Below are 20,000 nucleotides of genomic sequence, written 5' to 3' on the forward strand. Positions count from 1 at the left end.
ATAGAAAGCAAACACAAAGAGGAAGAAAAACAGAATGATGCACCATAAAACGGAAGGTCCACTTTCCTCACCGTGGAGCCGTTGCTGATGCTGGTCCACAACGAACCATGCACTCCACCCAAACACACACACACACACACACACACACACACACAGGACCACCCCCCTCCTCACAGGACGCAGAAAACACACAAAAAGTGACCTAGATAATCTGAGTAGAGAGCGATTATCCCCCCGCTAGGCCACATGCTCCTGAGGGCCACGGGGCCAGCAGAACCAGTGGGGCTATTGTTAAAGTGCATCTCCCTCCTCTACTGAGTGCTCTGTTCACATGAGGACGACAATCCAGAGACACACAGACTTTAATGGAGAGGGTCGGATGACATAATAGTTCTGACAAGGGAAAGCAGACACATTCAAGCAAAAAAAACAATAAGAGATCAGGTAATAGACAACACTGGTCATGAGAAATGTTTCTTAAGCAGCAAACAAACACGTTAGAATGATTTCTGAAGGATTGTGTCAATGAAGACGGAAAATTCTGTGTTTAATCACAGAAATAAATTACATTTTTAGTTATTGTAAAGGCAGCTGTAGTAGAATTACATTAGTACATTAGTTCTCGGTATTGGGTTATCAGTAACAGCCAATTAAAGTTCAATTTGTAAATAAATAAAAAAAATATAAATATAAATTAATTAATTTTAATATGCTGAAAGGATATATACTGACAAATAAAAATTGGACTGTGTCCTATATGTGTGACATAGTTAAAAATAAATAAATAAATAAAAAATAACATGAGAAAAATATATCTTCATTCTTAGAGTTATAAACAGCATGAAAGAGGTTAATCTTCAACTTTTAATTTATTACAATTAAATCTTCAATTTATTATAAATGCTAAGCCAACAATATAGTTTTTAAGCAAAGCTGAAACTAAAGATGAGTTATAAATGCATCTCAAAAAACAAACAAAAAAAAAACGTACAAATAAATGAACAACAACACAAACGTTTCGCTTTCCACGTCTTGTGTGCTTGGCATTAATTGCATTATATACGTCCAGTCTTGTTTCATAAACTCGAATAATAATAAAATAATAAATAATAATAAAAAAAAAAAATCGCAACTTACATGCTAAAAAAAAAATACACTATTGCAGGTTTTGGTGGAAACTTAAAAGAACAACAGGGAAAAAAAACGGACTCAGGCGTGATGTGAGGATTTGGCTGGTAATGTTTACGACCTAAATATGCTTGAAGTAAACACAGTAAAACATTCATGGTCAGACGCATCAGCTGCGCGAGTGGAAGCTATATTAAATATGTGTGTCCTTGGCTCTCGGGGTGCGTGGCCTGTTTACATAAGACTTATGAGTGCTGGCTTAACTCTTGGGAATACAGTAATTGAATAAATGTCAAAGCCTAATGAGAGAGTTTGTAAGAGCCTGTGTGTGTGTGTGTGTGTGTGTGTGGAGGGAGAGATTTGCATCACAAATGTGTTTCTCTATGACCTTTAAGTCCATCACATCCATCCATCTAACTGTAGATCTGACAGATATTACAACAGCAAAGCCGGATCATCAATCTACTGTAAACGATAACTCAGCACAATTTATATAACATCAAACAAAAAACACTTTCACATCATTTAAAAAAAAGTACCTCGGTATACTAATAGATCACAGTATTTGAGCCTTTAAACGCTTAGCTTTTAACACAACTTCAGTTAGTGTTACAGTAAATATCATTTTTATGCACAATCTGCTTTTTCCTCTATTTTTTTATGGTTTGATCTAACAAAAAAAAAAAAAAAAAACTACAGTGCAATGTTGTTCCAGTAAATGTTGATGGTTCAGGAGCAGGTTATGAAATCTTTCCTGGAACATCATTTTCATAAGCAGGCCGGGATCAGATTTGGGGAGGAGGTGTGGGGTCTTGAAAAATATTTTTTATGAGCCTCATCATTTTGGGAGTGAGGCTGTTCCAGGAGCATCAGATCAGAACGGAATGTCCTCCTCGTGTATTTTCTGATTTGGAAAACTCCCTGAAGGAGCGCTGAGCTTCCTGTTCTTGTTCTGGCTGGGAAGGGGAACCCTGAAGCTCTCCCGGTGTCTTATCATCCGTCCCAGGAGCTGAAGTTCTCCGCCGACGGTCACCTCAGGTAATGATTTGAGGAGTTCTCACCTCAGCTGCATGCTCTCAGGTGTGTTGAGGAGCTTGTCTAGACCTTGAGCATGAGATCTGGAATTATGATCAGCCCTCTAATAAACACCTGGGACCTTTCATTGATTTACACTCACTAGTGTGATCAGGCCCCAGACATTTTTTTTTTTGGTAATTCATTTATTCACTGGTTATTCATTCATAGTTAACTTTTTGTTTGTTTCTATAGTTTTTTTAATTTTTTTGTTTGCCTTATCATTCTATCCTTCTTTTTTCTTTCTTCCTTCCCTCCTTCATTCCTTCCTTTCTTCCCTCTTTCTTTTTTCCACCCTTCTATTCTTCTCTTTCTTTCCTTCTTTCTATTTATAGGATGGTTCTTATTCTTTTTGGTCTTGTTTTGTTTTTCCCCCAGTAGTTTACACATTCCCTTGTTTTGTTCTGTTTTTGTTGTTGTTGACAACTTGCTTTTTTGATCATTCATTTGTTCTTCCCATCTTTTGTTTATTGATAGAACGGCTTAGTTCCATTTATTTTTAGTCAGTTTTTTTCCCCAGTAGTTTACATTTCAGTTTTTTTTATTACCTTCTTTTGATCATTCATTCTTTCTTTCTCTCTTTCTTAATTAATTAGTTTTCTTTGCTTGTTTCGTTGTCTTTTTTGATTATTCATTTGTTCTCCCTTTCTCCTTTCTTTCTTTCTTTCCTTCATTTATTCATATGATGGCTTGTTCTTTATTTTCAGTAGTTTACATGTGTTTATTTTTAATGACCTTATTATTTTGTTCTTTCTTTCTCTCTCTTTAAGTAGTTTGTTTATTAATTAGCTGGCTCAGTGGTTATTTATCTTTTAATTTTTTATGATAATCTGTAGTTTTCTAGCAGCCTGTCGTGTTGTCTTTTTTTGATTGTTCATTCATCGCCCGGTTCTTTCTTTCTCACACTTTTGCAATGCGTGCAGCCTTTATGAGACGCTCTCTTTCAAAAACATTAAACGAAATCCTGCCCGACCCGAACTTGTGACCTGTAGTGTACGTATCTTCCATTTTCCAAAATACCATCAACGCCGACGCACGCGTGAATTGCATAGCACTGCCGAAATTGATAGTTCTTTCAAATGGGCTCGTTTTAAATTTAGCATTGTCCTTGGCGTTTATCCTTATCAGGTGTGGTTGAGATTTTCAGCGCCTCGTTAGAAACAGCATTCCTACCATCTAAGGTTAAGCTGGCCTCCGGCTAGGCACTGACTGATCGAAAGAAATGTTGATCCAGGAACACGTCCTATTTATATAAATCATGTTAGTGAAGTATCTGGAACTAGATTCTCCAAGTATCCTTTACGAGCGTCACCTGATTCCCGAAGACTGCAGAAGTTGTTCTGGAGGAAGTGGAATCTGCAGCAGTGGCACTGACAGAAGCACATATTTATTTGGGTGGAGAGAGAATACGCATGTATTTATGAATCCTCACCGTCTCAAAAGTGCTGTCGTTGATGCATTAGCGTGCCCTCACCCTGTCATTGAGAAGTGCACTGCAATGATTACTGTCACTCAGAGCCATCTGGGACGGATGTGTGCGTGAGCCGTAATTTTGCAGACACGCTATGAATTCTTAACAATTGCCGTACGCTTTCTTTTTTTCTGTTTGATGCTAATATTTTAGAGATATTGGACAGTTTTATGCATGTACTCCTGATACTCTCAGCAGTTTCCAAGAGCCTGAAAGTGGTATAATTTAGAAAATGTCACACTCAGAATTAAAATATACTGCGTTGGCTTTCTGTGTGAGTCTGAATCACAGAGTACATACAGCAAAGTCCTAAACACCTTTTTACCTTTCACACTGCAATTCAAAAAGATTCTGGGAGACTTTAAAATGGTTTTATCCTTACCGAGGCTGCATTTATTTCATCAAAAGTACTATAACAAAAGAAACATTATTGCAATTTAATATAACTTTTCTATTTGAATATATTTTAAAATTGAATTTATTCATGTGACGTAAAGCTGAATTTACAGCTTCATTAACTAGTATTGTCATTTTTTAGTCATTTCTTCATTTCTAGTCTTCAAATCTTAATTTCTAGTCTTTATTGTTAAATGATCCTTCAGAAAAAATAAATACTTCCTGATCCCAAACTCTTGAGTGGTAGTGGATATGCTGTTTGTCTTTGTAAATGCGAGAGCAAAAAAAAAAGAAAAAAAAAGAGTTGTATGTTTAACGGACGACCTCACACAGAATGAAAGAGAGATATAGAGAGCATAAAAGCTTTGTTGATGAAAACAATCACGGTAGAGAGTAAGATAACCACAATGGCGGAGCTAAAAGGACAACCTTAAGCACAAATACAGTATGACCGTGAAAGTTTTGTGTGAATCCTGCAAACAAGGGCATTGACAGACCGAAAACTTAAAAGCTCTGCTTCCTCCAAAAGGACAATATAAATTTGTACTTCATTTAGTGTAACAACTGAAAAACAGAAACGGCCACTATTTCACACACTCCTATCAATCAGTATGCGGTGTGTGTTCACTCACAGTGGACTGGGGTCTGCTGATGTCCTCAGCGTCCAATGAAATGACATCCAGGGGCGGGGCGAGGGTGGGGTCACTGCTGCTGCGCACCGACAGAGGAGTGGCTGACGGGGGAAAAAATTATACAGTTATACATCTGAAAGTCTAGTATTGAAAAATCACTGTAGCAATACCATTATGTATTATATTATCACAAGGCACTAAAAATGAGTGATTTTAAATTACATCGAGATACTATGATAGATTTTGATAATATGTTGAATATTAGGATTGTAGTAATATTTTCCATATTAAAACTGTATGCTTCCAACATTTTTTTAGCCATTTTTAAACATGTTTTTTTTTGTTAAGATTAAATTCTTGTTTATTTTAGCAGTTTGATTTAAAGGAAAAAAATATACCTACACGTACATACACACACACAAATAAATGTGTTTGTATATATATATATATGTGTGTGTGTGTGTGTGTGTGTGTGTGTGCGCGTGTGTATTTTTTTTCTTAAGAACATTTTCTTGAACTTCTGCATAAAATAAGTACATTTGAGTAGTTACTTTTATGTCTCACTTTCCATTATTTAATTTGATCTTTACAAATAAACAAGTTTGAACACCACCAGGAGTGTTTTCCTTTTCAGATACACACCGGATCATATAAACACAATAAAAATCACACTGAACTCACCACAAGAAAGCACAACAATACAGCCTGAAACAACACAAAAGACATCCGAGTGAGTCAGAGCAGCTTTTCGCGCGCACACTCTCACTCATCTGCCCCGACAAACGTCTCCCATCATAAGCATTTGTCTGGTTTCCATAAGAGGGACAAAAGCCAAAGAGCCGAAGCCATCGCTAGACTCAGCAGAAACGGTTATGGGAACAGGATGCTAGGACCATCAAAAACAGCTCTGTCTTTTACAGGAACAAAATTAAACCATGGAAAAATGCAATGAGGGAGTTTTATATCAGGAGAGTACGACAGAATGTCCTTGGCCTTCATACTGAAGAGGATCTCCAAGACCTTCTGAGATAAAGCCGGAGACACTGTGACACCTCAAGGACCTGAAGTACACAAATGTGTGCAGAGGAGGCATGGTGGCAAGGTCACTGCTGGTCAAACACTTCAAAAAGCAGAATTGACAAAGCATATGTATCACCTATACGAAGCTAAAAAATATGGCAAACATAAGCAGCAAAAGTAATTCAGAAACTGTAACCGCACTAATGAGCATATTAGCATATGACTATACAACATTTACATATTAACAACTAGGCAGTATTGAGCGATTTCATCCACCACAATGAACGACAACGCTGTGTCACTGAGAGGTGAGCTATTTACGATGCTTTTTTCCCCCGCAAATCAATTACATTGTGTGTCCTTCACACATTTTTTGTACAAACGCTCTTTTTCATGTGAAAAATTTCAGATCTGTACACAGACTCTTCTCCCCATTCTTTATTGGTTACATTTAGCCATTGTTTTTTCGCTTGTAATGCAATAAATACATAGTCATAATTAAAAAGATATTGCTTCTGAAACTGCTAGAAACCTGTAGTTCTAAGTATGTTAGGGTACGACAGGGTTTTTAAGTTTACGTATTAAGGTTTTAGGGCAGCGAGAACAGCTTTTTCCTCTTTTTTTTAATCAACAAGGATGCAACACATTTTTTCTAAAAGTGGCAGTGAAGACATTTACATTATTTCAAATTTTCTTTTGAATAATGTTCAACAGAAAAATGTTAAATAAATGCTGTTCTTTTGAGCTTTATATTCATTGAATCCTGAAAAATGTACCGGCACAAAGACTTAAAGCGTCATGCTTTCAGCACTGATAATAAGTGGTCCTTGAGCACCAAATCAGTATATTAGAATGATTTCTGCACGATCTAGTGACCCTGAAGGCTAGAGTAATGATACTGACAGCTTAGTGACATTAAACAATAATTAAATAATGCATTTAAAATTATTATAATTATTAATAATAATAATAACAACTGCATTTTTACCAGCAGAATCAATATTAAACAAGTATTATTAATAATATTAATATTTAATATTTAATGCATCACTGCATAAAGGTCTGTTTTATTTGTTTAGTGTTGCACGTTGTGCTTTTATAAAATAAAGAAAACAAACATGTCGCTTTCTGCTATTCTGCTTCCTGTAAAAATGAACTGAAACTCAGCATATATAGGCTATGTTACCTGTCGCATTATTTTTTTCCCCTTGTTTATTGGTTAACAAAATCAAATACATTTCAATAATTTATTCCTTGCATGCACTGTATATGTACTGCAGATTATATATGACATTATAATGTAATATAATACTTTGTGTTTTCACAGCTAGGTGGAAAATATTTTAATTTGTACTACTTTATCGGAATAAAAGATACAGAGTGTAGCATGTTGTTGTACCGAAATCGTATTGAACTGTGTCCCCCGTACGAGGTGTGTACCAAAACGTGACCTCTGTGTATCGTGCCACCCCTAATACACACACACACACACACATTAACAACACTTTCCTATGTGCTGTATATTTCCATCTTTTTAAATACAGTTCAGTGCAGTTTTTAAAGTAGCTTCCTAATACTAATGAGATCTAGTTATCTTGCGTGTACTGGTAAAATCGACGGAACAACACTGAGGACTTGCTGCAATTAACAAAAAGAGCAAGTCTGATCCTGAAAAGAAAGAAAAGCACACAGTGAGAGAGAACAAGAAATTCCAGCACAGTGCTTGAAAAAGTTAAACCATTTTCCCTCGTCAAAGAAACGGTTCCATCAGCAAAGACTGCTCCTTTCCTTCAGTCTGCTACTAGAATCATCAAAAAGGTCTTTGGGTAAGATCACACTAGCATAGAAACTCTGATTCAGGTAAAGTCGATGTGTCCCGGGAGTCATTTTAAAAAGATACTGGAACCAAAAGCAAGCTTTAACACTTCTGCTACAGTTCATTAGGAAAGCCATTGGTATTACTTTTTTTTGAGAACTCATCAGGGCCATCTAAAAATGTAACTATTGAACTGTATTTCTCTGTATGTCAATGCTGATGTGCAAATGAGACCGATAAGAGCAAAACAGAAACCCAGACTCTTTTCACGCGCGGGTTGAGTTCATTTATGTGACAAACTTTAGATAAATGTTCATCGTTTGACTGGGCACGCATGCTGAAAAAGGGTTTAGTTGTCATTACAGCTAGACATAAACGTCATATTTTAAGAGACTGGTTTGTGTCCTGTGTATGTGTGAGCAATTTTAGAGCAACTCCTAAACCATAACCTTCAATTCCATCATTAATCTACACCAGAAGACCTTCAACATCAGCCGCTAACTACACCCTTAAGACCTTGCGAAGAACGCTCACAATAAGAAAGCTCTTGGACCTTCGTGATGTTTACAAATTCTCAAAAAGAGGGGGTTACATCTGTGCAGTGTCTGGGGTTTCCCTCAGCACCAATCAATCTTCTCCAACCTGCAGAACCTGGTGGAGCTTGGCACTGAGCTCCAGGCCCAAGGTTAATCGTCAAGAGGAACGTTCGTGCAAACTAATTTTGGGCATTAATTTCGCGCCTCTTTTACGCCCCTTGAAACAACAAAGGCAAGAATCTGTGGGAAATCTGTAAAGACCAGTGCGATTTAAGGTAAAACCTTTAATTACTGGCTAGTGGTTTCATCTTCTAGGAAAAGCACGATATTTGGAGTGTGCTGTGAATGTCTATTCAGCTGAATAAATAACAGGCGATCCCACGTATGAGTAATCAGCCTGAAAATAAAGAGAGTTTGAGTAGGAAAATATTAAAAGTATTAATAGACTAAAAGTTTGACATTCACAGGCCTGAAGATGCCTTCAAATATTTTCATAAGACCGGTTTGCCTTTTATCTAAAAATTTAATTTATGAAGTGATGGTTTTATTAAGGTTGCACGAGGGTAAAGAATTAAAACTTCATCAAAACTTGCACTTTTTTTTTAAATTAGCACAGCTTTTAATAATTAGTTTTCCTCACAAATGTTTTATGCTTTTGAATAAATTAAAAGTTACAGTAGTGTACTTTTTTTGTTTGGTAGTGAAAATGTTTCATATAAATTAAAATACAAACTAATTTTATTTACAGCGCATTAAAAATTCTGTACAGCTACACAGTAAAAAATACAACTACAGCAATAAAATAGTTATATGAGTTAATAACTAAAATTTTAAAAGAAAGATAACGTTATAAAGTGTGTGTTTTTAAAAAAATAAATAGCTAATTCCCTTTAAATTTGCAATGTTTTATCCATACAGTTGGTTTTACTTCAAAACAACAAAAACTAACAGCATCTGTTATGTTCATACAATATAGTTTGCCTTCCAAAAAAAACAAAACAATAACTACAAATCATTTTCAGCAGTTACAGAGATAAGAAAATGATACACGCACATCTGGGGCCTCTAGAATAGGGGCCAAAACTACATGCAGAGGATCTATGAGAGACTTCAGAGTCTGGATTTCATCAACGCAATGTTTTTGCGACGGAAATTCCCCCGTCCTGAATAATGTGCTGTGTTTGAATCGAGATATTTCTGTCAAATATGTTCTTGGCGTGAAAATAAACGCCACTAAAAAAGGTCAAGTGAAAAGTCCCGAACTTAACAACACGCCTCAGACGGCTTCCCACTCGACTACAATCCCAGAGCGTCATAAAAGTAATAGGAAAACTTCTCTCAATTCTGGGTTTAAACTTCTAGGATGAAGGACAGCATGGCGGATCCTCTCGACCTTCGACCCCTGAGAGGTCTGTCATGTGAAATGGGGTCAAGCGAGCGCATTCTTTTAGTCACGCGTTGTCTGTTTGTCACGGCTCTATGCTGCATTTATTCCCATCTGTGTCGAGTCGCTGCGAGAAAAAATAAAGATATTCAGCCAAGAGGGTTTGAATGTTACCATAAAACGTATAAAAAAGTGTGAACCAAGAACCAAATTGGATGAGAAGTTGTAGATCGACAGTCGGTTAACCTGTAATTCCGTCTTATTGGTAATCAATGGCTGACAGGTATGAGCAGACGCACACCTCAGGTGCTGCTGGGAGCGTGTGTGTGTGTGTGTGTGTGTGTGTGTGTGTGTGTGTGTGTAGGTCAGGGATCGATGCTGTTGTAATCATAGCGCCGTGCCACAGAGACAGTCCGAGCTCAGACAGATTTGCTGTGTTTCTGAGAACTGTTACGGCTCGAGCAGGAACAAACTCGTGCTCTCTAGTTGACGTTCCATAATTACATCTGAAAAAACCCTTTCCTCAATTCTTTCCTTGTGTGCTGACTGAGTAAACATGAACAGCAGGTCTAATTTGTTTAAAGTGCCCGTGGTTAGAATGTGTTACCCATGACAACCAATCGCATATCTTTTAATACATCAAGATCTCGGAAGAAAAATGAGCTTGTATGCTTTCAAATTATATGATCAGTGTATTGCTTCAGATCCAATTTAACCTAATTAGAATTAGCAAAAGCGATTTAGAATAAAGGCTATAAAGGATGTAAACTATTTTTACTTTATATTTATAGAGTAAAGTCTTATGAACAAATCCCAGATTTTACTATTGGGCAGAAGAATTATTGGAATAGAATAGTAATTGGAATTGTAAAATAAATAAATAAAATAAAATAAAGGAAAACTTCAATGACGCGTGGTCATATCATAACAACAATTTCATCTTGACCAAAAACTTTAATATTTGGCAGAAGGATTATCTATTATCTTTTAATATTTTGAAAACATTTTTGCTAAATAATAGTATGCTTGTTAAAGAAAAGAAAGAAAAAAAAAAAAAAGAGCTGACTTGAATACATCAACTTAATTAACCTAAAATTAAAAGAACTGTGCATTAATATTTTTTGTAATACTTTTACAATTTTTAAATTTTAATTTTAAAATGAAATAACTTTAAATATTGACATGTATACACACAAACACATATACATACACACACACACACACATATATATATATATATATATATATATATATATATATATATATATATATATATATATATAAAAACATATACCCTGCACATTTGTTCATTATTTCCTTGATGCTTTTGTGCTCCCTATTGTTTTCCTTGTTTAACAGAATATCAGATTCTGAACATTAACGTGGTTCAGAGACAACAATTCACCAAACTCCAGATTGAAACGTTTATCATTGCATACTGCATTACATTTTAAAACTGCATGCGGTATACAGCGCATATGGCACATTTACTTTGTTTGAATTGGCATTTTAGCTTGTAACAAACATCTCTTTTCTCTCATGTCTGTACAGCAGGTGTGAGGGCGGTCCTTTGAGCTCTGACTGACATCTGTCACGCTGCCAATCACCCTCTGTATCATCTCCACCTCTTTAACCTCACATTCACCCAGAGCTTTAATGTATGTCTTTGACCCACAAACTGAGCAATGACCCACTGCCCCTCTCCAGCCGTCTTTATTCAGCAGTCACCACCTGTCACTCACTCTTATGCCCCGCCCCACAGCAGAATAAAAGTGACTTAGATGTTTTGTTTTGGGGAAATGTCATTGTGCTTTTGTACAGGATGATGTGTTTAACCCTCAGAGACACACTGTTGGAGAACTGCAAAACAAAACAATTGAGTAACATCAATTTTTTGCTAAACTAAATCAAAACAGCAGCTCACACAAATTAACACAGCTGCACATACTGCTGCTGACAGTTTTGCATGTAAATTTATGCTTTCAATTGATTTATTTTTTTCTGAATACTGTGTGATGAAAAGAACAGATACCGGTTACCATTTAATTATTCACTTTGCTAATAAAAAAAATCAACACATATTGGCAGCATTTAGTCTTTTGGCCTTTTCAGACCCATATAAATATACAACTTTTTAGAACATTACTATAAACCTAGTCATTTTTAGATGCATTTAGACGTGTGTGTGTGTGTGTGTGTGTGTGTGTGTGTGTGTGTGTGTGTGTGTGTGTGTGTGTATATATATATATATATATATATATATATATATATATATATATATATATATATATATATATATATATATATATACACACACACACACACACAAACAAACTTAAAAGCAAAATTCAAGGGACAAATTTGCAAAAAAAAAAAAAAAAAAAAAAAAAAAGCTAAAGAAAATGTAATAGAAAAATAAATTCAAGAAAATAATTCAGGAAAAAAATAATATTATAAGATGTTTGGTCATTTACAGCAAGATTCAGAGGACACTTTTTAGTTGCAACGTGTGTGTTACACATCCACATCTACTAACCAGATTAGCAGCGTACACTGTTCAGAAGTCAAGCGAAGTCCGGCCAAGCATGAACTCATTCAAATGCTGCCATTATCCCTGTTTGCACCCCAGACACACACACACACACTAATTAAGTTAACCCTGATCCCGTGAAGGCCTTTCCTCCTCTTTAGTACCACTGATTCAATAAGACTCCTTTTTGACTTCCCTATTGCCTCGGCTGCATTTCAACAACAAATCCCAAGTGCTAACACACACACACACACACACACACACGCACGCACGCACGCTATAGCGCGGCTACTAAACTACATTGGGCACGGTTCCTTTGTCCGCAGCATCATTTAATTGATAAATGAGCGAGACGAGCATTGTGTGTGCAGCTGACAGTGGACTTTTTGTAATGTAATGACACGGCAGTGTTTGAGGTGTACACAGGGACATCTGCCTCCAGTCTGGCTTCAGAGAGGAGCATTATGGGAAGGTTAGCCAGGGCAAGCCTGAGTGAGCAGTCACAATGATGGATTCAGGAATGGCAAGTGTAACGTTTGCATTCATTTGAATTGATACAGCTTCGGCAGTCAAACATCGAGCGAGCGTTAGCCACTTTAATAGTCACAAATCTGCTGCCGTGTAGTTGCTAAGGCAATACGGGTGGTCGCTAAGCAGCCTTAAAGGGACAGTGATCCAAAAAACTGAAAATTCGGTGATCATTTTTACACAACCAAAACCAAGTAAACGCTAAACCACACATAACATCAGCTCAGTTGTAACCACACGTGTACACGAGTTCACACATAACTATGAAAACAATCCACATTCACCATCTACAACTGTGTACCACACACTCTCTAAAACCACCACACACACACTCATGCCGAAGTGCATATACAGATGTTTTCTTCATTCAGTCGGCCTGTGGTCGCTGAAAATGAAAGACACTTGTGCATGTTGGAAACAAAGTATTGTTTAACCCTTAGAGGCTTTGGGGTTTCAACAGAACCCACAAATATACCTCTTTGACTTATTGTTCTTACAGCATTTTTTTTATCTCTCCTTGACCATAACCTAAGTGTTAAATGATTAAAATAAAAATAAATAAATCAAATCAAATAAATGCTTAATTCGATAAATATGAATATATAGTAGTACTGTATACAATACAGAGTATACAGTAAATTAAATTATCACTGTAATTTATAATAACATTTTTAATCAGGCTTTAATTCGTTTAAGAACAAAAAATGTACTAAAAGTTTGATTAAAAAAAACAATTATTAATACAGAAAAAATAAAAATACTTGGTTATATGTAGTTAATAATTTAGACAACAATTTCACCCTGGTAAAAAAAATATAACATATCCAAGGCTTCACTATTTGCTAAAATAAAATTAAAACAAATAAAACAAAAAATATATATATAAATTTAATGAATAAGCACGCCACACAGCAATAACACAATAAATAAAATAAAAATAATAAAAATAAAGTTTTTTCTATAATAATTTAGAATAGTATTATTTTCGACTGTAATTATTTAAAAGAAAAATCTGTTATGAATAAAAGTTTCTATTTCAGATGGTGCTCAACACATCATTCATGTATTTCTTTTGGACTGATGTGGACATGTGAAGTGCAGCGCAGGCAGACGTACTTGATTTGAGGGCAGAGGGGGTGACCTCGATCTCACTGCCCAGGTAGGGCTGCAGGACGCTGAGCTCAGGTTCAGAGTGGTCAGGGCTGGAGCGGCCAGACGCCACACTCCCCCCGGGACTCACCGTCGCCCTCTGCTGGAGCTCCATCTTCTCATACACCGCCTTCAGCTGAGGACAGACAAACACCAGTCAGATTAGAGAACCGGAGAACAAACAAACAAACAAAACCCAGCTACAATGTCAAAAAGCCGAAACAATAATGTTTATACTGTACACATCGCATTTATTTTACAAGGACATAAGAGACACAAGGCTGAAAATAAAAATAACTGCAGGTACTAGTATAAGCACACTGATCAAACCGTTTTTCCTTGTTTATTTTGCACAAAATCCACAACATTTTTTTTTTATTACAGCGTGAAAAAGCTAACCGTGGATATGAGATCGTTCCTCAAGATTATAAAGTTCAAAAGTATACTCAATAGAAAGGTACAAGGCAATATTGATCATTTATTCTCACTCAGCAAACACCCTGAAAAACACAGGCAAATATTTATTATAGATGCTTTAAAAATAAGCGTGAATTTAAGACGGGAAGAGTAGTCAGTGTAGATGTACAGTGTGAGAAAGCCTGGACCCTTAAAATATATATTGACAAAACATCTGATGTAAGAAATCACTATATTACATGGCAAGAGATATCAAAGTCAGACATCCAATTAGTATGACAGATCTTTTTTTTATACAATATTTTTTATAATACACACACACACACACACACGTGTGCGTGCATATACAGTAGTCAACACTGATCAAAATATTCATCAAAGCTGTCCTAAAACATAAAATGTGCTTTGATAAAATGTGTACTACACACATGTACACATTATATTTATATATATATTTATATATATACATATATATATATATATACATATATATACACATATATATATATATATACACATATATATATACACATATACACACATATATATATACATATACACATATATATATATACATATACACATATATATATATATATATATATATATATATATATATATATAAAGAAAATTACACTTTTAAGTTGTAAATATTTTATTAAATATTTTATATATATAACAAATATTTTAATGCATATGAAACAAACAATACAAACCAACAAACAATACAAATTGTCATTTTATATAAGTTTCAAATTTAAATAAAATCAATCAAAAAGAAAAAACACTGATATACTATTTTGTCTTGATGTTGGCAGTCCAATCATAATAAATTAAGATGATATATGATATTTAAAAAAAAAATTATAAATAAATAAACAAACTGGAAAGGTCAAGTTGAGTGCATTGCATTGTGGGATGCAGTGCTCCCCGAAGCATTCACTGTTCACATGTTGGCGAATACAGGTATTCCTGTTTTTCGTGCAAACAGAAACTTATCCAGCAGCACACACACCACAAACATACTGCAAGGAGTATGTTAGCGAGCTAAACCGAAACACGCGCACTTATCTCTTGTCGAGAGACGCTGTTATTCCAGCAGGTGCCTCAAATGGGGCGAAACGTAATAAGCAATTACTAACAAGTTAATATACACAGCCATCAGACAATAATTAGACACATTACACCGCAACCGTACGTTAATTGTCAATAGAACAGACTCGAACGTAACGGCTGAGAGCCTGTGTGCGCAATGCATCGGTCGAGTAGCTTACAGCATCTCTCCCAAAACCAGTTACGATCAAATAAACTAAATTAAAAAACGAAACCCGAGTCGACAGGCGTCTGTGTTTGTGAGCACATGCGTTAAGCATCAATGGTCAAATTAGATGTGACAAGGGAATCAGAAGCTGTCAAACATAATGTCACGGTAGCGTTATGAGCCGAGAGGACGTCGACGGTAATGAGAGAGAATACGTTTGAGCGTGCCGTGGTCTCTGACCGTCTCCGATTGGCACGTTGACAAGCGGCCATAAAGCCGGGCCGGCTGATGAATTCATTCGCCAGCCACTAATGAATTAGCACTTCCCTTCTTCGCCCGGCTCGCCTTTCCAATCACGTCAAAGGCCTGGCAGAGGAAACTACGGCTTAATGAAAGACAAAAAAAAACCCCAGGCAACATCAGCCGAGAGGGCAGGTATGGCAGAGCGAAGACGGAAACTCGATATGAAGTCATCTGCATCCGCGACTGTTTTTCAGGAAAACAATAACCGGTGACACGCGACAGGAATACGCATCATCAATCACAGGGAAATATTGGTCCGGGCTGGCATTTCTCGTGGTGAAAAATAAACCGAAATCGTCCGGATCTGAGCGAGGGGGAAAGTAATCTCGGGGAATCGCTTCTCCACGGGTTTGATAGATGGCCGTCTTTCCGCGCGTCTCTCTTTCTCTCGGTCCTCGCCCTAAGCGTTCATACCTGATCAAACTCTATTTCTAGGCCTGAAGCGTGCGGGTTGGGATATTGCGTGTATGCGAACTGCACGTTATTCCTGAAGGATCGCAGAGGTGTGTCAATTTCAGCCAATCACGGGGCACCAAACGAAGCGGGGAAAACAATGAAAACTCCTTCCCTCGTAATAGCAGCAAGGCCAGGTCACGGATGTGTCTCGTGAGGGCCGTAACGTGGACGCATTCGAGTCATCCGTCAACCACACGACCTCCGAGAGGGTTCGCGAATGTGTGTATTAAAGGGATACAGACTATTAGGGCTCGGCCGAGTTGGTCTCTCGGTTGCATCTGAAGAAAGAGTCGCTGGCGGAGACCAAAGTTGATTTTCAATTTATGATTCGATTCCAAACGGCTAATGAACTTAAAGCTATACACATTCGCTCCATTGTTTTTTTTCGAGCGCCCCGCGCAAGCGTTGGGTTTTAAGACGGTCATTAAATATTTCCTTGTTAACCTCTGAAGATCACTTAAATTTGTTCTAGATCATTAGTTGTGATGTTATGGTGCCTTGGAGGCTGGTTTGAAACCGGTTTCCTTTCAAAAAAAAAAAGCATTATCTGTTTGGTCGTTGAATGTTAAGTCAACAACTCAACCAAACGTATGGAAACTTGTTTCCAGCTCAGAGTAAATAGTAAAGAAGAATGTGGAAGAAAGTTAAGAAGTGACAAAAAAACATGTTTGCCGCATTCAAAATCACTTTGTACCAAAATTGTGATATACATACTAGATGTGGACATACAGTCACGTTTATAAAAAGACACTTTTATGTCAAATTAAGAAGTAAATTATGAGCAAAGTAAATTTTGTGGCATATCTGAGATGAAGACAAGAACTATAAAATCTATCAAAATATTTAACAATGCATTTTGTAGCATACAAAGTGAAAATGACATTTAAAGAGATAAAATTGGGAGAAATGCATAATATAACTAGGAAACGGTAGAATTTTGTACTGAGATAAATAGTCTAAGATATATAGTCAAACTTTATCATATCGCACAATTTTGACTTTAAATGACAATGTCACATTGTTTCACATAAATTTAAATTTGAGGTATAAAGCCTGATTATTTTGATTTGATTAATTCACAGTTGTGAGGTCTAAATTAAAAATTGATGAAAGTCAAAATTGTCACATATAAAGCCAATTTTGTTGCATTTAAAGTCGAAATTGAAATATAGTCACAATGTGCAAAATAAAGACAAGGTGAAGTAACACGGTGACACTTCATTACGTGGAAGTCACCACCGACTTCCATAGTAGAAAAAAAATACTATGGAAGTCAATGGTGACCCAAAACAGCCAGGTTCTCATTTCAAAGAATTTTGGAAATAGATTGAATTTTTAGGTAAACCGTTCCATCAACAACTACCTTATTAAACTATTACTATGCAGCAAATTAAGAGGATGGCAAAAGTAGTAGTTAACGGTTTGTTAATAGTGAGAATTGGAAGTGCAAACAAAGTCACAATTATACATAAAGTCAGATTGTCAGATTGTCAATACTGAGAATTGTGAGACAGTCACATTGTTGTATGTAAAACGTTAAATATAAAAGTCACAAATAGATAAAAGACACGCTGAGCCATTTGTAGTAAAAACGTGAAATACAAAAAGAAAAACAGGCTACACGGAGAAGAACCAATTGCCAATCCAATTATTGTAAGTTCTTAACTTTTCTGCTGGCGCAAACTTTCTTCTCATTCGAGACAAAGTCCTGTGAATTGATTTGCATTCAAGTTAGCAGGCATCTCGCCCTCTCTTCTCTCAGCTCAAACGTAGATATTGGCCCGAGGAAACATGATGTCAAACAATGCTGACTAATGTCACTTCCTCTTGTAATCCATTACCTGCTCCACCTGCATGCTAATGAGAGACGGAGCCCGTTGCCATGCCAACCCCACCTGCCAATCAACCCCTAGGTCATGACAGTATTTTGCGGTTGCTAGCGAATGAGCCGTTCGTTTGTCACAAAGTTAATGGTTTTGAGTGTTATCGTGAAGAACAGGATCGTCTATAAAAAGCTGATGTAAGACGTCTTACAAAAACGCACCCAGGTCACTAGGTTTTAGAAGAAACCCCATCACCATTATTTCAAATTATTTTCCAGAGCTTTTCCTTCCTTTATTAGGGCCCTACAAAACCTTATCCCCCCCCCCACTTTCTGCACTCTGTTTTAATTGTACAATTTACTTAAAATTAAAAAAAAATAAAAAATGTCTAATACGGCTTTTTTACAAAAATAGTACACTCAGATTTTGTTTGCGTTTTTCCTGGATTCTGTGATTTATAATTCAACAAATTAAACGCAAGTTTTATAATAAATTAAATGCATGAAACCAGTTGTGTCTGATTTTCACCAAAAAATAGTTCAATTCATTGATTTCCAACAGACCAAATCATTTTCGTACAGTGTTTTTTCAACGTGCTGCTGGTCAAAAGATATTAAAAACTGACAGTTTTTGGTGTTGCCAGGTTTTCTCATAATTAATGAAGTTTTTACCAAATATCATAAATCAGCCATTAAATGATACCCAATTTAACCATGTCAGCCATTTTGGAAATTTTTTATTCATTAAAATATAAGTAATGACGAAGAGAGAGTGGATGCATGTACCATGTATGTATGTGTATGTGACAAATAAAATTTGAATTTGAATTTAAAAATTTGAATTTGATGCTAAAGCGCGCTCTGCAGGACACAGAGGCACCAATGCTATCAACTTGCATTTTTAGCCTTCGCTGATAAGAGTAATATGTCATTCGGAACTGTAAAGGTCCGACTTTAATTTGTGTGCGCTGATAATATCAACAAAACGTGAATTTATGTATTAAAGGAAACAATGCTTTTATTAAAGGATGTGCTTTCTGCCTTCTCGTCTTGAACAGGACAGGAGCTCTTCACAAAAAACGAACAGAAACTCTGCAAAAAAGAAATGATGTATAGCTACAGAAAGCTTTAAATTAGCACTTGACGCTGACGGCAGCTCTCTGCTGCGGCACAATACACACCGTTGAGCCGCTCGGTCGTGGAGCGCGGCCTCGTGTTGTTTCCACCAGCGCCGCAAAGTGATTTTTCATCACTAATTGATGGATGTCTAAAATATAAAAATAAGGAGAAGCCTAAAACGGGTCCAAAGCCCGGCCCGCGTCTATACTATGATGTGAAAATTGCCCTGAGGCTCGGCCCTAGGGGCGTAAGAAAGTCGGGGCCCATCGGTCCCAGGCTTAAATGCAGGGCTCTAAGAGAACTCACTCGAGTATTTTCTCTGCGTCCACAGCTTGTGATGAACTAAAGAGGGTGAGAGCTTTTAAAAATGATTAAGTTAGTTTGCGAATGTGATATTGATTTAACAGACAGTTCAGTTTATTAACAGTTCAATAAACAAGTTAATAGCCTATAAAGTGACTTGCGTTGTCTAACTTAACACTGCTGCCTGATTTTGCTCCATTTCATCATTGAAAATTGTTCCATATAAAAGTAACAGCTCAGCTGCTGCGCAACTCTAAAGGCAAATACAGCGGTGTTTCATTCAGAAAAAAATGAATCTGAAAACGAATCTGAAGAGTGAGTGATTCGTGATTACCTATTAAGACAGCCACTTGATTCACTCATGAACAAATCAGCTATTCGAACAAATCATTTGAATTAATGATTCAAGGATAAAATTAGTGACTTGCCGCCACCTGCTGGTGGATTAAATTATATTTTTAATTTATAATTTCAATTATTTAATTAATTTAAAATTTAATATTTAAACCATTAATCTTAACATGAATTAATGCACTCTGAGCCTTAAAATATCCCTTTAAAACACCTTTGTGTTTTTGCCATCTCTGCAGAATAATTTTTTTATTGATACTAATTTAATGGGACAACTTATTTGTCTGGTTCTACTTATTACATA

At 36.3% G+C, this 20,000-nt stretch overlaps 1 protein-coding gene and 1 long non-coding RNA gene across 3 annotated transcripts in view; both read right to left on the reverse strand.

The window, feature by feature from the left end:
- pard3ba (par-3 family cell polarity regulator beta a) overlaps positions 1 to 20,000 on the reverse strand; it is a 131,602-nt gene that overhangs the window by 84,835 nt on the left and 26,767 nt on the right. For both annotated transcript variants that reach the window (XM_043240448.1, XM_043240440.1), the window contains exons 3-4: positions 13,632 to 13,800; positions 4,702 to 4,802 (exon numbers count right to left, since the gene is read on the reverse strand). In XM_043240448.1, the coding sequence (XP_043096383.1) occupies positions 4,702 to 4,802; positions 13,632 to 13,800 (270 nt within the window). The remainder of the gene's footprint in view (positions 1 to 4,701; positions 4,803 to 13,631; positions 13,801 to 20,000) is intronic.
- LOC122346181 lies at positions 10,868 to 12,832 on the reverse strand. The gene is made up of 2 exons (XR_006251107.1): positions 11,994 to 12,832; positions 10,868 to 11,317 (listed from the first exon to the last, which is right to left on the reverse strand). It is a non-coding gene; the product is annotated as an uncharacterized LOC122346181 (long non-coding RNA).

Source organism: Puntigrus tetrazona, chromosome 1, assembly GCF_018831695.1.
Source record: "Puntigrus tetrazona isolate hp1 chromosome 1, ASM1883169v1, whole genome shotgun sequence".
NCBI classification, from domain to species: Eukaryota; Metazoa; Chordata; class Actinopteri; order Cypriniformes; family Cyprinidae; genus Puntigrus; species Puntigrus tetrazona.